General features: G+C 33.0%; 1 protein-coding gene across 1 annotated transcript in view; it reads right to left on the reverse strand.

Moving 5' to 3' along the window:
- Positions 1 to 21483, reverse strand: part of STXBP5L (syntaxin binding protein 5L) — a 449308-nt gene that overhangs the window by 99839 nt on the left and 327986 nt on the right. The window contains exons 16-19 of the mRNA XM_059388354.1: positions 18228 to 18445; positions 16024 to 16196; positions 11303 to 11428; positions 1539 to 1690 (exon numbers count right to left, since the gene is read on the reverse strand). Of these exons, the coding sequence (XP_059244337.1) occupies positions 1539 to 1690; positions 11303 to 11428; positions 16024 to 16196; positions 18228 to 18445 (669 nt within the window). The remainder of the gene's footprint in view (positions 1 to 1538; positions 1691 to 11302; positions 11429 to 16023; positions 16197 to 18227; positions 18446 to 21483) is intronic.

A 21483-nucleotide genomic window follows, 5' to 3' on the forward strand; every position in this document is an offset into this window, starting at 1 on the left:
TCCTGATTTTAAAGTCATCAAAATTCTAAGCTCTAATCATAATTAAGTCTTAATAAGTTTAAATTAAGTAATAGTTTTATGATGCTTGTCACAATATATACCTTGTCATCCCATTGTGTATATCCAGTAAGTAACTTGGATGCTGTCATAGGATCCACAGCTTTTTTAATTCAGTTTTTGCTTTCAACATACAAATGTTGCCTCCTATCCCCTAATATCTTCCTATCCTAGAGTCCATAAACTTTAAAAAAATCAAATGTTCTCTTTCCCAGTCAATGGATGGTATGTGCATGCGCAATTTCTCTTATTCTGCCTTCTTTTCAAAAGTCAGAAATAGTAGAGGCAGAACCTATAGAATTTGAACTTTCTAGTATTCCCAAAATATTGCTAAAAGCTGAGATCCCTAATAAAAAACAGAGACTCCAATTTCTGAAGGAGAAATTTTGTGCTCCTGAAAAGGGTCTAAATTTAGCAATGTGAAAAGAGTTGATGTTTATTTAAAAAAAAAAAATTAACAAAAAGGGAGAATTTCAGTATGTCAAGTTAATTTTTCATTAGTCAAAAAGGAATTGTATTATAACATTCCAATATTAAGTTTGGCACATTTGATATTTAGAAAATAACAGCTACTATCATGTTATGTTTCTAGTTTAAAACATTTTTTACATTAGTATATTTAATAAAGGCTTTAATAATCAACTGAGTTTTTAAAATCAACTGATTAAAAAAATCTAATAGAATGAAACACAATACTCTAGAAGTATTTCCATCTGCAAATCTTTGGGCTCAACTAATTTTTTATTAACTATAGTATGTCAGTGGACAGAAAATATACAAAATTTTGTCTGTTTACAAAGTCAACTATTTGTATAAATAATGAAATTTCAGTTAACTTTGGATAATTTAGCATATCAAAATTTGACATTATATAGAAAATATTTCTGTTTATATCTTAATTAACCTTGTTTTTCTTTTATAGTTAAACAAATTTATTGATCCTGTCAAGCAAACTGTTACCTTTCATAGCATTTTAAAATGTTAATTAATAATGTTTACTGCATTTGTGAAAATGCCTCCAAGAAAATCACCATCCTACAAGGAAAGGTGACAGCTAAAATATAGAGTTTAAAAATTTAAAAATAGTGAATACTTAAAATTATATTTTTAAAGAGTCCAGTTATATTCAGAGAAAATTATCCTGTTAAATACAAGCATTGCAAACAAAATTTTCAACTACAGAACCCGATTTTCATAACATTTTTATATTTAATAGCTTATTTTCTCTTATTTCTTAAGAATTCAACCTAAGAAACTTGAGATGCTTCCTAACTTGACAACAAATTGAAGTTTAAACACTTCCTTTACCCTTTCAAATATTCTCACTATATTTCTGCCCAAATTTACTTACATATTATAAATTGTGTTGAATTTATGTTGCCATGCATTTGAATAGTATCATAGGAAAAAAGATAAGAAATCTAACGGTAAAAAAACAGATGAACTAATCAAGTTCATAACCATTTTGTTTTATCTCCTACCTGCAATGAACTGCTTGTTTTTTCGAGGAGACCGTGGTTGACGTTGGTATAGGTCACTTGATTTATATAGGTCAATGGTCCCCATGCTTAACAGTACTGTCTTCTGTATAAAATCTACCACAGCCAACCCATTGCAGTTCCCAAACGCAACTCTGAGAGAAAAAAAAAAATGCAACTAGAATGTATCACAGCAATCATTATTATTTTTATCTTTGTATAAAAATAAGATAATTAGAGAGTAATGCCTTAGGGTTGGGGAGGTTAGATCATGGTTGGTATAATGTCAGGAAGGATATCATGCCTTTACATAGGATAGGGTAATCTTGTATAGTAGCCATGACCACTGCAGTCATAGTTTATCATCAGTTTTATTAGTTAAGTAGTGATTTCCCAATCTGCTCTTAAACTTGGCCTTATATTTTTATAGTAGAATCATATAAAATCTTTTTGCTATGCAATGGGGAAATACATCAAGAAATGGCACACTTTAATAGCTATAGATCGTTAGGTATGTAATTAGAGCCTTTTTAAAATAAAATTAGAATTGTTAAGATCAAAATTATGTCTCTTCTTAAACAGAGAGTATGTATTTAATGCAAAATGTTACATAAAATTAACTTTTTATATCTAAGGTTTTGATACCACAGTAGATATAAACAGATAAAATTTTCATTCACAAAAAAATTAAAATTTTCTTACCCTCTATTCTTTATTTGTCCTACTTATTAAAAGACAAACACAATTTGATTAATTTCTTCTGAGAAATTAAAACAGCTCCACTAAGCAGGCATTTTGAAGAATTATTTATTTATTTGAGACAGAGAGAACACAAGTAGGAGGGACAGAGGGGAAGGAAGAGAGATCATAAGAAGATTCCATGCTTGGTGCAGAGCTGAGGTCATGCCCTAAGCTGAAACCAAGAGCTGGTCACTTAACCAACTATGCCACCTAGGTATTTTAATTTAGATTAATTTTCCTAACTTAGTGAATGGAGAGATTTCCCAGGCTAGAGCACAGGAAAATGAAACATCAGTGGTCATGTTGAATTGAGGAGAAAGAGATCAGAGTCTGATAATGTGAAAGCAGCCAGAATTTAAAATATAGAGAAATGAGAGCTGCATAGAATACACCAGAGAAATTTATAGAATGGTTCTCTCGAGTATCCATGTAAAGTAACTACCCCAGGCTCAGGAAAGAATCACCAAAGAGATAAAGCTGAACAATTCCCAAAGCTTACACAAGGCTGAAAATATTTCATGTTACTACCAGCCAAACTGCTGAGATCTTATAATACATTAAAAAAAACCCCCAGATATAAGTAGTATCACTTTAGTAGTGGGGACAAATTAGCCATGAACTAAAGGCTTTTCTGAACCCCATCCTAAAAAAAGCTTAGAAGCATGATTCTAAATAACATAACTGCCTTCCAGAAAAATCTCCAACACTATTAAAAAGAATCAACAAAATACCACCATAATGTAAAATTCACAATGTCCTCTATATAATAAGTAGCAGACATATATAAAATTAAGAAAACATGACTGGTAACCAGAGGGAAAAAAAATCGACAGAAATGAAACATATGACAAAAGTAGCAAACAAGGATATTAAAAATACTTAATAAATAGGGGTACCTGGGTTGCTCAGTCAGTTAAGCGTCTGCTTTTGGCTTAGGTCATGATCTTGGGGTCCTGGGATTTAGCCCTGTGTCAGGCTCCCTGCTCATTAGGGAATCTGTTTTTCCCTCTTCCTCTGCTCCTCCCTGCCCTGTTTGTTTCTTCTTTCTCTCTCTCAGATAAATAAATAAAATCTTAAAAAATATATATTGCAGTTATTTGCGAAGGGAGAGGAAAACCTACTCTAGAGCTATAGGAATAAAACAGTCTGGTATTGAAATAAAGATAAAAAATAAATTTTAATGAAACAGAGGAGTGGCCATAAATGGTCATCTGATATTTGACAAAAGTGCCATGACAATTCAGAAGAAAGATATCCTTTTTGATAAATGATGTGAAACAATTAGATTTATATTTGTATTCCACCTCTCCACATTTTAAGTATATGTCATATTTTGTATTTTCTTATTTTGTGTATCCCTTAAGTAATTATTAAAGATACAATTGTTTTTTTGTCTTTTAACCATTATGCTAGCTTTGTAAGTGGTTGATCTACTACCTTTACTGTATCTTTGCTTTTACCTGTGAGGTTTTATCTTTTATAGTTTTTTACTTCTAGTTATGGCCATTTCTTTTCTTAAAGAAGTCCCCTTAACTTTTCTTATATGGCCAGGTCAGTGGTGATGAATTCTTCTCCTTCAATTCTGAATGAAAACTGCTGGATAGGGTATTCTTGGTTGTATGTATTTTTCCTTTCCACTCATTGAATATGTCATGCCACTATCTTCTGGAACCTTATGGGGGTTCCTTTGTCCATAACTAGTTACTTTTCTTTTGCTGCTTTTGAACACTACATAAAAAACTAATGATGTACTATATGCTGGCTAATTGAACATTTTTTAAAAAAAAAAGCTCCATAGAGTATTATGCCTCCATCAGAAAGGATGAATACCCAACTTTTGTAGCAACATGGACGGGACTGGAAGAGATTATGCTGAGTGAAATAAGTCAAGCAGAGAGAGTCAATTATCATATGGTTTCACTTATTTGTGGAACATAACAAATAGTATGGAGGACATGGGGAGTTAAAGAGGAGAAGGGAGTTCGGGGAAATTGGAAGGGGAGGTGAACCATGAGAGACTACGGACTCTGAAAAACAATCTGAGGGATTTGAAATGGTGGGGGGGGGGTTGGGGTACCAGGTGGTGAGTATTATAGAGGGCATGGATTGCATGGAGCACTGGGTGTGGTGAAAAAATAATGAATACGGTTATGCTGAAAATAAATAAATTAATAAAAAAATAAAAAAAAAAGCTCCATAGGAATTTGCTAATAATTGGTGCGGTTCACCTTGAAATAGAAACTATTTTCCACCCTGCAAACCCTAAGATAATGTTAATAAATGTACCCAATTAACTGTGCCTAAACAACAAACAAACAAAACCCTCTTTTTATCTCTAATTTTGACATTTATTATTATATGTCTTATTGTAGGCCTCTTTGGGTTCTTCTTTTTTGGAGTTCTCTGTGAGATTTAGACATGAATATCTGTTTCCTTCCTCAGGTTAGGGAGGTTTTCAGCTATTTCTTCAATTAAATTTTTTGCCCCTTCCTCTCATTCTTCTTCGGTAGCTCTTATAATATGAATGTTAGTACCCTTGAAGTCACAGAGATCTCTTATATTATTCTCAATTTAAATTTCTTTTTTCTTTTTGAAGTTCAGCTTGGGTGATTTCCAATACCCTGTTTTCTAGATCACTTGGACTTCTGCAGCATCTTAGCTACTGTTGATTCCCTTGAGTGTATTTTTCATTTCAGTTATTATATCCTTCAGTACTGATTGGCTCTCCTTTATATTTTCTGTCTGTCTGTTGAGGCCTCACTGTGTTCATCTATTCTTTCCTCAAGTTTGGTTAGCATCTTTATGACCATAATTTTGAACTTTTTATTAGGTAGATTCCTTATCTCAGTTTCATTTAGCTCTTTCTCTGGAGGTTGTCTATTCTTTCATTTGGAATATATTCCTCTCTCTCCTCATCCTGCTTGACTTTCTGTGTTTGTTTCTACATATTAGGTAGATCAGCTGTATCTCCCCGTTGTGAAGGAGTAGCCTTAGGTAGATTTCCTGTGTGGCCCAGAAGTACAAGTCCAGCTGTTCACCAGAACCAGGTGCTCTGGGGTATCTCCTATGTGGGTTCTGTATTTCATTCTGTTGTGGCTGGGCTGCAGCTGCTACAGGTCTACTGGTATGTGGGCTGACCCTTGACACACCTGGCTGAGAGGCCTGTCTAAAGCTTCTGTGAATTTTGTGGGTGGTCATGGGGGCAGGACTAGCTTCTCTTGTGTTTGACTGCAAGTTCTGGACATGACTGCTGCAGCTGCCCTGGTGGATAGGCCCATAGGGAAACACCAGGGTGGGATGAGTAATGTTAACAAGGTAGACGGAGAGTATCAGAAATGGTGTCTACCTGTACCAGGCTAGTTAGGTAGAGGAATATGAAAAAGTGCATCTATTCCTAAAGAAAGTTGCTACAGATACTGTCTCTCCAGCACACTTAACCAGTAACGAGATTGAAACAGTCATTAAAAATCTCCAAACAAACAAAAGCCCAGGGCCAGACGGCTTCCCGGGGGAATTCTACCAAACATTTAAAGAAGAACTAATTCCTATTCTCCTGAAACTGTTCCAAAAAATAGAAATGGAAGGAAAACTTCCAAACTCATTTTATGAGGCCATCATCACCTTGATCCCAAAACTAGACAAGGATCCCATCAAAAAAGAGAGCTATAGACCAATATCCTTGATGAACACAGATGCGAAAATACTCAACAAAATACTAGCTAATAGGATTCAACAGTACATTAAAAGGATTATTCACCACGACCAAGTGGGATTTATTCCAGGGCTGCAAGGTTGGTTCAACATCCGCAAATCAGTCAATGTGATACAACACATCAATAAAAGAAAGAACAAGAACCATATGATACTCTCAATAGATGCTGAAAAAGCATTTGACAAAGTACAACATCCCTTCCTGATCAAAACTCTTCAAAGTGTAGGGATAGAGGGCACATACCTCAATATCATCAAAGCCATCTATGAAAAACCCACCGCAAATATCATTCTCAATGGAGAAAAACTGAAAGCTTTTCCGCTAAGGTCAGGAACACGGCAGGGATGTCCATTATCACCACTGCTATTCAACATAGTACTAGAGTTCCTAGCCTCAGCAATCAGACAACAAAAGGAAATTAAGGGCATCCAAATCGGCAAAGAAGAAGTAAATTATCACCCTTCGCAGATGATATGATACTATATGTGGAAAACCCAAAAGACTCCACTCCAAAACTGCTAGAACTTATACAAGAATTCAGTAAAGTGTCAGTATATAAAATCAATGCACAGAAATCAGTTACATCTCTACACCAACAGCAAGACAGAAGAAAGAGAAATTAAGGAGTCAATCCCATTTACAATTGCATCCCAAACCATAAGATACCTAGGAATAAACCTAACCAAAGAGGCACAGAATCTATACTCAGAAAACTATAAAGTACTCATGAAAGAAATTGAGGAAGACACAAAGAAATGGAAAAATGTTCCATGCTCCTGGATTGGAAGAATAAATATTGTGAAAATGTCTATGCTACCTAAAGCAATCTACACATTTAATGCAATTCCTATCAAAGTACCATCCATCTTTTTCAAATAAATGGAACAAATAATTCTAAGATATACATGGAACCAGAAAAGACCTCGAATAGCCAAAGGGATATTGAAAAAGAAAGCCAACGTTGGTGGCATACAATTCCGGACTTCAAGCTCTATTACAAAGCTGTCATCATCAAGACAGCATGATACTGGCACAAAAACAGACACATAGATCAATGGAACAGAATAGAGAGCCCAGAAATAGACCCTCAACTCTACAGTCAACTAATCTTCGACAAAGCAGGAAAGAATGTCCAATGGAAAAAAGACAGCCTCTTCAATAAATGGTGCTGGGAAAATTGGACAGCCACATGCAGAAAAATGAAATTGGACCATTTCCTTACACCACACACAAAAATAGACTCAAAATGGATGAAGGACCTCAATGTGCGAAAGGAATCCATCAAAATCCTTGAGGAGAACACAGGCAGCAACCTCTTCGACCTCTGCCGCAGCAACATCTTCCTAGGAACAACGCCAAAGGCAAGGGAAGCAAGGGCAAAAATGAACTCTTGGGATTTCATCAAGATCAAAAGCTTTTGCACAGCAAAGGAAACAGTTAACAAAATCAAAAGACAACTGACAGAATGGGAGAAGATATTTGCAAACGACATATCAGATAAAGGACTAGTGTCCAGAATCTATAAAGAACTTAGCAAACTCAACATCCAAAGGACAAATAATCCAATCAAGAAATGGGCAGAGGACATGAACAGACATTTCTGCAAAGAAGACATCCAGATGGCCAACAGACACATGAAAGCATCAGGGAAATACAAATCAAAACCACAATGAGATATCACCTCACACCAGTCAGAATGGCTAAAATCAACAAGTCAGGAAATGACAGATGCTGGCGAGGATGCGGAGAAAGGAGAACCCTCCTACACTGTTGGGAATGCAAGCTGGTGCAGCCACTCTGGAAAACAGCATGGAGGTTCCTCAAAATGTTCTTAATGTTTTTATTTATGGTTAATACTTTTTGAGTTTGTTGAAGAAATATTTTCTTAACACAAGTGTAATGACATATTCTCCTATAATACCTCCTAGAATCTTTGTGTATAGTCAGAAAGAAGAGTCAAATTTCAGTTTTTCTATATAATTTTTCAACTGGCTTTGTAGTATTTATTGGGGGGAAACCTGTCATTTCCTCTATTGCTCTGCAGAACCAATTTGGCTAAATTCCTGGATCTCTTTCTGCACTCTTTCTTCTGTTCACTGGTCTTTTTGTCTAGCTCCCCTGTGCCAATAAAAACACTGTCATAACTAATTTATCTTTATTTAATTTTGTTTTCCAATAGAGCAATCTTCTAATTCTGTTTTTCTTAGTACTGTCTTAGCTAGTGTGGTCCTTTGAAATTCTCTAAATTTTAGAACTAGTTTTAAACTTCCAGGGGAAAAAACCTGCTAAAGTTTGTATTGGCATTGTGGTAAATCTATAGATCATTTTGTGAAAACTCGATATCTTTGAGATATTACTGAATTTTATAGTCCATGATTTAGCTTCTTTAATTTCTCTTAAGTTTTGTAGTTTTCTGTGTAGAGGTCTTGATCATTGTTTATTAGTTATAGTCCTAGGTATTTTATTATTTTTATTTTAAGTGGAATCTTTATACAATTTTAGTTTCTATTTTTTTTTCAGTGTATGGAAATGTAATTTATTTTTACATTGACTTCATACCCAGCAATCTTATTAAAATTATTAGTAATTCTAATAATTTATCTGTAAAGTATTTAAATGATTTACATAAATAATCATTTTTTTTCCATTTCCTCTTTCTAATCTATGTAACTTTGATTTATTTTCCTTTCTGTACTGGTTTGGCTAAGATTTACAGTACACTGTGAATAGAGGTGGTGATAGCAGTTATCCTTGTCCTGTTTTTATCTCAGAGGTAAAACTTTCAACATTTTACTGTGAGGTATGAATGATATTTGCTGCCATGTATCACGTTAACAAAATTTCCTTCTTGTTACAGCTAATTTTTCTTTTAAAATCATCAATAGATTATAAATTTTACCAAGTGTTTTTGCTTTTTGCATTTCATGGCTCACTTATATGGTTTTCTATTTTATCCTTTATCCTTTAATGTGATGAATTGCATCAATTCATTTCAAATGTTAAAAAAGCCTTGCATTCCTGGCATAAGCCAAATATGATTATAATATGTAATTATTTTATTACTAGATTTATTTATATTTTGGCTGGGATTTTTACACCTATATTAATGTTGCACTTTTAGTAATATTCTCTTCAAATTTTGAAATCAGACTATGCTGGCCCATAAAGAGATGAATATGACATTTTCTTTCTCAATTCTCAGAATGATTTTATGTAATATTGGTATTATTTATTTCTTAAAATTTTGCTGGGATGTATATAAGTAGCCACTTAAGCTGGAGTTTTTTGGTGGCCCAAACTGTCTATGAGAAAGGTGTCCAAGCTGTCTTTCTCATGTAAGATTTGTTCTTGAGAGGTTCTATAGTAACTGTCACTCCCAGTTATTTTATGTTGAAAATATGCTCTCTAATATATTCTAAACAACTTTCAGCTTCTGAACCTGGTGATATACTTTCCTAGCCTCTTAATTTTATCATTCCTTGCCTTTATAGGCCAATCTTTTGAGTACAGAACCCTGAAAATAGCTTGAGGTCAGTCATTGGCCACAACTACTTGTACTATATTCTTGCAAACATGTATTCTTGCGGTATCAAATAATGGGATTATTGACTGTCCCACACTTTCATCCTTTCCACCATTCATTAAAGGGCTGTTTCTGTCAGTTTTCTTACCAAACAAGTTTTCAGTTAAGAACAAGTGCCCCTTATGTATATTCACCATTAGACTTAGCTTAGGGGAAGACTGGTAAGTATAGAAGTAGAGCCCAATGTATTTTAAAAAATGTATTATTTGATAAAAGGTACCAAATTTTGAGGAAAAAGATGAAGTATTCAGGAAGTAGTGTTGGCTACAACTCTTAATCATGTGGAAAGAAAGTTTAATCTCTATTTCATACCTTATACATAAATTAATGCTAGTTAAAAGAAATACTTAAATATTTAAAAGATAAATATATTAAAAGAGAATATGAATATTGTTATGCTGAAAATAAAAAATAAAAAAAAAAGAATATAAAAAGGGAGGAAAGCTTTTCTAAGTATTACACAAAATCCAGAGCCATAAAAATAGAGTTATTTAAAAAAATTTTTTTAAATTTATGCATGGAAAAAAAATCCTAAACATCCCCATAAACAAAAGCAGGGAAAATACTGGCAAGTTACATCACATAGAAAGCTAGCTTTCCTACTTTGTAAATAGTTTTCACAAACCTATAAGAGAAATACCAACAACTCTGCAGAAAAATGGACAAAGACTATAAAAAGAAATGTCAATAGTATAGAAAAATATGTTCAAATTCACTTAAGATATGAGAAAATTCTACTTATATACTTCTTAAGAAAATGTTTGGTTATACACCATTGTTAAGAAGGTAGTGGAAGATCAGGCATTCTTAAAACACTGTTGGTGGGAGTATAATTTGGCACAACTTCTATGGAGGACTACAATCTAGAAATAAGGATTAATTATAATTAAATTAGCTTTTAAAGGGAATACAACCCAACTTTCAAAGAATATCTGACTGGATTATGTTGTTCTCAGCTTTCAAATTCCTCTTAGTTTAGCCTGTTAGAGGAAATGTGAATACTTTTTGGGAAGATAACAATATCACTTAGAACCTGAAATCATCTTTATACTACTTATTTATTTATTTACTTATTTATTTATATATTATGTTATATAAATTCATATAATGTTCCATGAAAAAATTAGAAACAAAATCAGAAAGCAAATCTGGGATACATGAAGATAATATGATCAAAACCCAAGACAAATAATAAACTAGATACCACATAGGGAGTTATCAAACACATATTTAAAGAAACTATATTCAGCATGTTCAAGGAAATGAAGGACAAGAGTAATAATTTAAGAAGATAAAAATAAGCTTTAAAAAGGGCCAAATGAAAGGCATAGAACTGAAAAATAACTGAAACTGAACTCCATGGGTAGGTATAGCACAATATTAGAAATGGTTGAAGAGAGAATCATGAACTCTAAAAGACAAGTCAGAAGAAAGTATCCAAGTTGAAACACAAAGAGGAAAGGGATATAAAATCAACAAAAAAAGTATGTGTATTAACATCTTAACAACCTCCTAACATTAAAAGTGGGAATATTATCACAAGTTTGACTTCAAGCAAGAACAAATAATCATAGGTTTTATTTACATTATTATTATTCTTATACCATTTTCAATCAAGTTAAAATCTAAGTAAGGGTTTCTTCCCATTTTTAGGACTTAGGTATTTTAAAAGAAACATCTAAGTATGTCAAATATATTAAATAATAAAAATTAGAATGTTTAACTACTTACATTCCATATGCTGAGCTTACAGCAAGACTAGTAATCTGTTGGGGAGGCTCACCATCCACCCATACCAACTGAATAACAAGCTCTGCTTGATATCCTGGAGGCATCCGCACTGGCCGTGTCTTAACACTAAAAAAAGAGAAAAATTAGTTCTATAATATACAGTTTAAATAAGTATGCTCATGATTATCTTCATATAGAATCTTTTATATGATTATCTTATATAGAATCTTCCTACAGAAATATATAATACCAGACCCTGAGGATAATACAGAGGTAGACAGTGTCTTCTAGCTTTTTAAAAACACATCTGTTTGCTTAGTTATTCTTTAAGTAGCTTTTTAATTAGTCAAGGTCACAACTTCAAAAGGCCTTGATCACTTTCTTTTTAAAAACTATTTGTTATTTATTATCTTTTTTATTTATACTTATTTTATTATTTATTTCTTATATATTATATAATATAGTATAAATGTAATTTATTATTTGTTATTATGAGGATAGTGTTTTAAATTATTTTTATTATTTATTTTCTTTCATAGTATTTGGTACATATATGTAAGTTATGCATGACAATGAAAAGAATGATCATTAATCTACCACCGAATTTAAGAGTTGAGTTCAACATGTCCAAGCAGGGGTGTCTTGGTGGCTCAGTCAGTTAAGCGTCTAATTCTTTTTTTTTGGTATATTTTTATTTATTTATTTGACAAGAGGCAGAGAGGAGCTCGATCCCAGGACCTGAGATCATGACCAGAGCCAAAGGCAGAGGCTTAACCCATTGAGTCACCCAGGTACCCCAAGTGTCTAATTCTTAACCTCAGCTCAGGTCATATCCTCAAGGTCATGGGGTTGAGCCCCACATCAAACTCCATGCTCAGTAGGGAGTCTGCTTGAGATTTTCTCCGTCTGCATCTCCCTCCTGCCCATTCTCTCTCTAAAATAAATAAATCAATCTTTAAAAAAAGGAGTTCAGCATGACGAAAACCTGAATTTCTGCTCATCCCTATAAGTTTGATTGACCTGCAGCCTTATCTACTCCAGTTAATAACAACTTGTATCTTTCCAGTTGTTCAATTTACAAGAACCTTAAAATCATAGTACTGTCCTTCTCTTGTATCTTACATCCACTCAATCATCAAATGCTGTTTGTGCCACCTTCAAAATATATCCAAAATCTGAGCACCTTTTTAAGATTAATTTATTTAAATTCAATTTAATTAACATATACTATTTTATTAGTTTCAGAGGAAGAATTTAGTGACTCATCAGTTGCATACAACACACAGTGCTCATTATAGTGTGCTCCTTAATGTCAATAATCCAGTTACCCCATCCCCCCACTTCCTCTCCAGCAACCTTCAGTTTGTTTCCTATAGTTAAGAGTCCCTTATGGTTTGCTTCCCTCTCTGTTTTCATCTTATTTTATTTTTCCTTCTCTTCCCCTATGTTCATCTGTTTTATTTCTTAAATTCCACATATGAATGAAATCATATGGTATTTGTCTTTTTTGGACTTAGCATAATACCCTCTATTTCCATACATGTTGTTGCAAATGGCAAGATTTCTTTCCTTTTGGCTGAGTAATACTCCATTGTATATATATACCACATGCTTGCCTATTCAACAATTGATGGATATATGGGCTCTTTCCAATATTTAAATCTGAATTTCGAATAAACAATAAATAGATTTTCTTTTTCCCTTTTTTTTTCTGTTTGTTCCACATAGTATCTAGGATATACTGATACTAAAAATGTTTACTGTTTATCTGAAATTCAAATTTAAATGGGTATCCTATATTTTTATTTGCTGAATCTGTCAGCCTTTAATGTCATCTCTAGTGCAATAGTGCAATAGCCTCTTTACTGGTCTCCTGGCTTCTACCGTTCCCTTCCACCTCAAAATCCATCTTCAACAAAGCCATCAAAGTGATCAATTTAAAAGTTAAGTCTGATAAAGTCTTCTTTCTACTCAAAACACTCTAATGAGCCCCCATTTAATTAGGAATAAAAGCTAAGTACCTTACAATGGCCTATATTGGCTATTATTCATCTAACTTCATCTCCTACTACTCTCCCCATTACTTCCCACCTTGCTCTTGTTGTCCTAGGTACACTGACATCCTTATATGTGAGGCATTTTATTTCTTAAATTTATTTAAATCAAATCAATTAACATACAGTATACTTAGTTTCAGAGGTAGAGTTCAGTGACCCATCAGTTGTAAATTTTATTAGTTTCAGAGGAAGAATTTAGTGACTCATCAGTTGCATACAACACCCAGTGCTCATGATATCATGTGCCCTCATTAATGCCCATTACCCAACTATACCATCCTTCCACCTCCCTTCCCTTCAGCAACTCTCGGTTTGTTTCCTATGGTTAAGAGTAGCTTATGGTTTGTCTCCCTCTCTGATTTTGTCTTATTTTTTTTCCTCCCTTCCTCTGTGCTCTTCTGTTTTGTTTCTTAAATTCCACATATGAGTGAAATCATATAATTTTTTTTTTTGCTGATTGTCTAATTTCACCTAGCATAAGACCCTCTTGTTCCATCCATGTTGTTGCGAATGGCAAGATTTCACTTTTTGATGGCCGAATTTTATTTATATATATGTGTATACACACACACACACACACACACACACACATATATGATATAATATATATAGATAGGTATCTATATATATCACATTTTCTTTATCCATTCATCTGTCAATAGATGTCTGGGCTATTCCCATAGTTGGACAGTTATTGTGGACATTGTTGTTATAAACATTGGAGTGCAGGTGCCCCTTGGATCCCTACATTTATATCTTTGAGGTAAATCCCTACCAGTGCAATTTTTGGGCCATAGGGTAGCTCTATTTTCAACTTTCTGAGGAACCTCCATACTGTTTTCTACACTGACTATACCAGGTTGCATATCCACCAATAGTGTAGAAGGGTTCCCCTTTCTCTACATCTTTGCCAATATTTGTTGTTTCCTGACTTGTTAATGTTAGCCATTCTGACTGGTGTGAGGTGGTATCTCATTGTATTTTTTTTTAAAGATTTTATTTATTTATTTGACAGAGAGAGAGAGAGAGAGAGAGATCACAAGTAGGCAGAGAGGCAGGCAGAGAGAGGGGGAAGCAGGCTCACTGCTGAGCAGAGAGCCCGATGTGGTGCTTGATTCCAGGACCCTGAGATCATGACCTGAGCCAAAGGCAGAGGCTTAATCCACTGAGCCACCCAGGTGCCCCTCATTGTCTTTTCGACTTGTATTTCCCTGATGCTGAGTGATGTGGAGCATTTTTTCATGTGTCTGTTGGCCTTTTGTATATCTTCTTTGGAGAAAGGTCTGTTCATGTCTGACTATTTCTTGACTGGATTATTTGTTCTTCGGGTGTTGAGTTTGATAAGTTCTTTAAGATTTTGGGTACTAAGCCTTTATCAGAAAAAAACGTTTGCAAATATCTTCTCCCATTCTGTTAGTTGTCTTTTGGTTTTGTCAATTGTTTCCTTTGCTGTGCAAAAGATTTTTATCTTGATAAAGTCCCAATAGTTCATTTTTACCTTTGTTTCCCTTGCCTTTGGAGACACATCTAGCAAGAAATTGCTGTGGCCAAAGTCAAAGAGTTCCTGCTTGTGTTCTTTAGGATTTTGATGGATTCATTGAGGTCTTTCATCCATTTTGAGTCTATTTTTGTGAATGGTGTAAGAGAATGGTCTAGTTTCATTCTTCTGCATGTGGCTGTCTAATTTTCCCAACACAATTTGTTGAAGAGACTGTTTTTTTCCCATTAGATATTCTTTCCTGCTTTGTTGAAGATAGTTGACCATTACATTGAGGGTCCATTTCTGGGCTCCCTATTCTGTTCCTTTGATTTATGTGTCTGTTTTTGTGCCAGTACCATACTGTCTTGATGATGACAGCTTTGTAATAGAGCTTGAAGTCTGGAATAGTGATGCCATACAGCTTTGGTTTTCCTTTTCAATAATCCTTTGGCTATTTGGGTTGTTTTCTAGTTGAATACAAATTTTAGAATTATTTTTTGCAGCTCTGTGGAAAATGTTAATGATATTTTGATAGGGATTGCACTGAATATAGATGACTCTGGGAAGCGTAGACATTTTAACAATATTTGTTCTTCCAGTCCATGAGCATGGAGCGTTACATGTGAGGCTCTTTAAGGCATTTGCTCTAGTTGTTCCTTCTGCCTGGAATGTTCTTCTTCCAGACACATTTCAGCTAACTCCCTCATCTACCTTTTGTTTAAATTTCACCTTCAAAGCATTAGTTAAAAAGAAGAAAAAACATTATTTTTGCAATATCCTAGCAATCATGAGAGAAATCCTTTTTTTCTAACATGGTATTCTTGTAGTAGATAATGTGGTTTTCCTTTTGATTCTAAGAAAACAAGAAATTCCCTAAACATACTTTTTCAATTAGGTGATACCAAGCAAGTGGCCATGTTTCTGCCCTGCCATACATGTTCCTATTCTATTAATGTCATTTTTTAGTATCCTTCTGGAAAGGAAGTCCATGAATCTGTAATGAGGGATGAAAATATTGTGTTGTTTTCATGGATATTCAAAGAAAGACCACTGTACCCATTGGTAGACTGTAGGTCAAATGACTACAACTTAATAAAAGAGAAGAATAATTTTATTTGGCACAGTTTCAAAGTATTATATGATTAATATGTAAAATTATTTCAAAATTTGGTAGCAAAACTTACTTGAGGCATGGGATACTGTCCTTTGTTCCTCCTTCACTAGCCACCGTGTTAGTGCTTCCGGAAAGACTCCTTGAAGAAGGAAGCTGGGATGAGGGATCTGGAAATGGAGGACTTGTTTCTGGTTCTGGGGTAATAATATCTTCAATATCATACTGAAGTCGTACCTCTAATGACTTAAAAAAAAGTCAAGTTTTAATTTCATCTAAGTCATAATAAGTAATCACATTAAAGTTTCTGATAACTTTTTGGTAATTATTACTTTTTCACATTAATAAATTCAGTTTTAATTTATAGTAAAGTTGAGATATCCCAAATTGATTTAAATAGTGAAATACATGGACCATTCATTGGCATTCACAAAAAATGTAAAATATCTCTTAATATTCAGATTTATAAGAAAAATACCTACTAGTTGAGGTAAAGTTTTTAAATACTAAATACTCCTTTAAAGGTAAAAATTACAACTCCATATATAATGAAATGAGAAATTGGTCATGGTTATTCCAGTGAAAGAAAATAAACTGAATATGTTTACACATACACAACACACAAATTGTTATTTGTACAAGACTTTTAGTTTTAAAAAAGTCCATTTTGACTTTGAATTTATTAAATGTTTTCCAAAATAAATTCTAATTTTTGTTTCATTAGCTTAGCTCAATTTCACTAGCTTGGTTAGAATTGCTTAGTTTAAAAATATATGATAAATGTATGGAAATAAAAAGATGATCCAAAACCTTTTTTAACCTAAAAATGTTTACAAATTAAGTACTTCATGACTGCATTCAAAGCTTTAATTAAAATCAATTTTATAACAAACATTTACTTTACAATGTAAAAATCAGCATTTTAAAAAACTCAGTTAATTACCATACAGTGTATTAGTTTCATAGGTAGAGTTCAGTGATTCATCAGTCTTATATAACACCCAGAGTTCATTACATCATCATATCTTAATGTCCATCGCTTATTTTCCCTATCTTCCCCTCTCTTCCCCTCCTTGAGCAACCCTGTTTGTTTCCTATGGTTAAGAGTCTATTATGGTTTGTCTCCTTCTCTGATTTCATCTTGTTTTATTCCCCTCCCTTCTCCTGTGCGCCTGTTTTGTTTCTCAAATTCCACATATAAGTGAAATCATATGATTAAAAAAAAATCAGCATTTTTGAGGCTGAAAACAAATGCCATTATGGGGTAGTAATACAGTAATATCAAAATGGCTGTCATAATTATCTTAAAGACTTAAAAAAATTCTAGTGACTGTAACAATTGCCAGTTGTTGAGTGCTAACTATACCAAAACACTATATTAATTATTTCATAGAATCCTCATAAGAACCCTATGAAATTGGCCATTATTTGTAATTTATTATTACTTTGTATTTTTCCATTTTATTTATACAGAAAATTATATGTGTATGAAACTTGTTCTTACCCAGACTCTACTACTGACTACTGAAACCTCATGACTTGCTCAGAATCATGTAGCTATTCACTGGCAAAGCCAGAATTAAAACATATGCTTATCTGACTCCAAAGGCTGGGTGGGATTTTAACTCAAATACTTTAATAGGGCAGTCCTTAAATTTACTGTTGAGGTAAAAACATTTATAGACAGGCCTTTAGTAGATAATTTTTATTTTCTGATAAAATGGTAAAATGGACTCAGTAGGGAAGACCAATTACCTATAGATACCTTGATTTAGATTTAATTTATCCTATCAGAGAATAAATGAATAATTAAATTGCTTGGTTAGTTTAAAATTTAGATAAAGTAGCCCATAATTATTTCTATCCTATAAAAATATTGTATCTAGAAAATTATTAAAAATAATCATTAAAGTTGAGAAATGATCACTTGTGGCAATTGATAAGACAACAAACTTTAATAAAGGTACACAACAAAGCCTTCATTAATTTGACATTTATACATATAGCAATAAATGACTGTATAAATTCTATATACACATAATCCATTCTATTAATAATAGAACATTTTGGTAGAGAAATGTTTTTTTCATTATAAGCCAAAATATTTTAAATATGTTATACTAGGTAATAAGAATAATTCAAAATCCTATGAATTGGATTACTGCCCAAATACAATAGTCCTGAAGGCTTAAAAACCCTACCAAACACTAGACAAAATCTGTTAAGTTCTTTCTTTTAGTAACTCTAGCTGTAAACATTAAATTTTAAATAACTTACCACTATTTCTGTTGTTATTTCGTGTCTGCTGAATTTATAAATTATGACATATGCAGAGACTCCTGATACACAGAATACTCTGCTCTCTGGACACCAGTAAATCATCTGAATGGCATATGGATCTTCCTCTACAATTTCACATGTCGGTTTTCCTTCTCCTACCTTCTGTTTTTCAAACACTTTTGACGTTTTTAGCTTGTACAGCATCTGCAGAGTTACTATAAGATATTGAAGCATAGTTATCTTCTAATTTGAACTTAATTCTTAGATATTGTTGAAGTGTTTTTCAATATATTTGTTAAAGATCTAAAATAAAATCCAAGTAGACAAAATAAATTATATTTTAATTTTTAATAAGCATTCATCATTACATTTTATCATTACAATTTATCTGGATGGATATTCTAGAGAAAAATAAATATTTATTGCATATATACTATATACCAAAGAATTTCTAGGTCCTTTGTATGCATTGTCTCATGTGATCCTCAGAAAAATCCCATGAAGTGAATATTTTTATCCTCATTTATTGACAAAAATACTGAGACTCAGAAAGTTTATAATGGAAATACTGAACTAATTCTCTCTACAATTTCTCCCTTTGCTATATGAAAAAATGAAGCTATTCTTAGAGAGCTTAGTCTTCTCAACAAATTTCTAGATAACCATTAAGATGAGAAATATTTGTAATTTACTAACTAGTAATATTGAGAGTCCAATAATCTGTAATTATTTTAGAAATAATCTTTTCCAAGTTAAATCTAATTAAAAGTTAATTAAATCTAATTAAAAATCCTTAGAAAAGGATTAGTTATAATTTTAAAACTCTGCCGTGATGAATTGTTTTCAGGAATATTGATTTGGGGGATTTTTTTTTTACATTATAGACCCTGATGAAAACTCTCTTATAAAAAAAGTTCTGATTCTACAAAAGATCCTTAAGAGAATCTCTAAAAATCTGGGAATTGCTGTCAAAAATGCATAATATGAAGCTAATCATGAGAAACATCAGTCAAAGTGAAATTGAAGATTCTACAAAAATAACTGGCCCAAGTCCTCAGAAATATCAATTTCATGAAATAAAGATTCATAAACAATTCCAAGTTGGGGAAACTCAAAAGATGATAAATGCAGTAAATAATCCTCAATTTTCTTTTATTATAGAAGATATTATTGGGACAATCGGTGAAAACTGAGAAAGGCCTGGAGGTTAGTTAATAGTATTACATCTATTACTCTCCTGATTTTGATAACTATAATTTGATTATGAAAAAAAAAAAGTCTTGTTTGTAGGAAATATACAGTGAAGTATTTTAGGGCCATGTGGTGTAAGAAGATCATCACTTCAACTCATCAATGGTTACAAAATCTATAGATATAGGTGAATATATGGAGAAGAGGGAGAGGGAGGAAGGTAGAAGAACAAATGTAGTATACACTGACATTTGGGGAACCTGGATAAAAGCTATGGAACACTGCATGGTATTTTTTTGCAATTATTTTCTAAGTCTAAAATTATGTCAAACTGAAACATCTTGCAAATGGTTAAGGCATTAATTATACAAGGTGCTATAGCCTGCCCTCTAGGTCAGATGGGGTATCACTCCCAAGATTACTTTATGCGACAATAACAATGGTAAAAGGATATTGCTGACCTAATTAAGGCTCCTAATTAGTTGACTTTGAGTTAATCAACAGAGGTTATCCTTAATTGGGCTGACATAATCATAATTAAGAGAGACTGATGCCCTCCCTGAGGTTAGAGTGACACTCCCTTGCCAGCCTTGAAGAAACAAGTTGCCATGAGTTAAAACACTGTAAGAAAATCTCAGCTACCTGAGACTGAAGGAGGACACTAAGTCTTAGATGAAACTGCAGCCCTAGCCAACACCTTTACTAAATACTCAGGAAACCCTAAGCAAAGAACCCAGCTAAACTGTACCCAGATTTTTGACACACAGGAACTGTGAGATAATATATAAGTACTGTTTTAAGCTGCTCAATTGTAGTAATTTATTACTCAGCAAAGAAAACAAATACACATAGTAACAAACTCAGTTATTCAAATTTAGTATAACCTTATTTCTGTACTGGACAGTATTCCTCAAAATTGTCAGAATAAGTGATTTTTCTTCAATGACATCCACTAAATTGGAAATACGACCTTATAATTGATTACAGTAAAAATATTAAACATGCTGCAAACCTTTATAATATATGATCTGAATTTGATAAAATATTTAAAAAATAACTTAAAATATTATGCATGCTTAAGGGTGTCATATACTCTAATCATTAGGATGTTAAAGTGTCTTCTCACACTTTAGAAGCTAAAGAGTGACTCTGAGGTGATGAGAAAGGAACAATAATAATCACTATAAAATTATGTTCTTGGAAAAAACTCAGATTTACATGAAAAAACTCATCCAGAGAAAATCTTTTGTCCTTTGGAATTTCTCCCCGAGTCATTGATCAGTTATTGTGAGTTCAAAAAGTTGGCTCAAAATTCATGGTTTTACATATTTTAATCATTTTCTCTTGCTGTTGGTTTGCTCCACTGTTGAAAGAATCTAGCCTGCAGGCCAAGAGTGTCACCAATATTCAACCTTCTTCCATTTGCTTTTGTGTTTATCAAGGTCTTCCTCAGAAGCTGTTTACCTCTACAACTTCAACTATTACTTTTATGCTGCTTTCTATATTACTGTCGATTCTTGAGCACTTTTCCTACCACCTAGACACTTGGACTTTGTGGTGTAATTACAAAATTCAAACCTTTAGCACTCTCTTGTATTTCTCATTTCCAAAAGATTTATCTATAGCTTGCTGGTTACTCATCCTCAGAAATTGAGTCATTCACTTATTCTTCTCCCCCTATTCCTGACTACTAAAATCTTAACTATCTTCCAAAACTCACATTAAATATTACCCCATCAAAACACCCTTTCTGGATCTACCTGGTTCAAACAAATCTCAAATTTCTGATAACAAACAGAGTTTAAGTTATGTTACATTAAGATTTCTTATCAAACTGTTTGCCTACTATTCATATATGTGCATTTCTTTATCTGATTTAGTAAATAAAAGTTTTATAAAGGGTGTATATGGAAATAATCAAGTCTAAAATACCTTTGCATGCCCTTCAACACTGAGAAGACTACTTTATTCTTTAAATTATACAATTTTCAAACATCTTAAAGGACATTTTACATTTATCAAATCATTTCTTTTGATTCATATGAGGCTTGGTAGACAAGTT

This window comes from Mustela nigripes, chromosome 2 (genome assembly GCF_022355385.1).
Source record: "Mustela nigripes isolate SB6536 chromosome 2, MUSNIG.SB6536, whole genome shotgun sequence".
NCBI lineage: Eukaryota > Metazoa > Chordata > Mammalia > Carnivora > Mustelidae > Mustela > Mustela nigripes.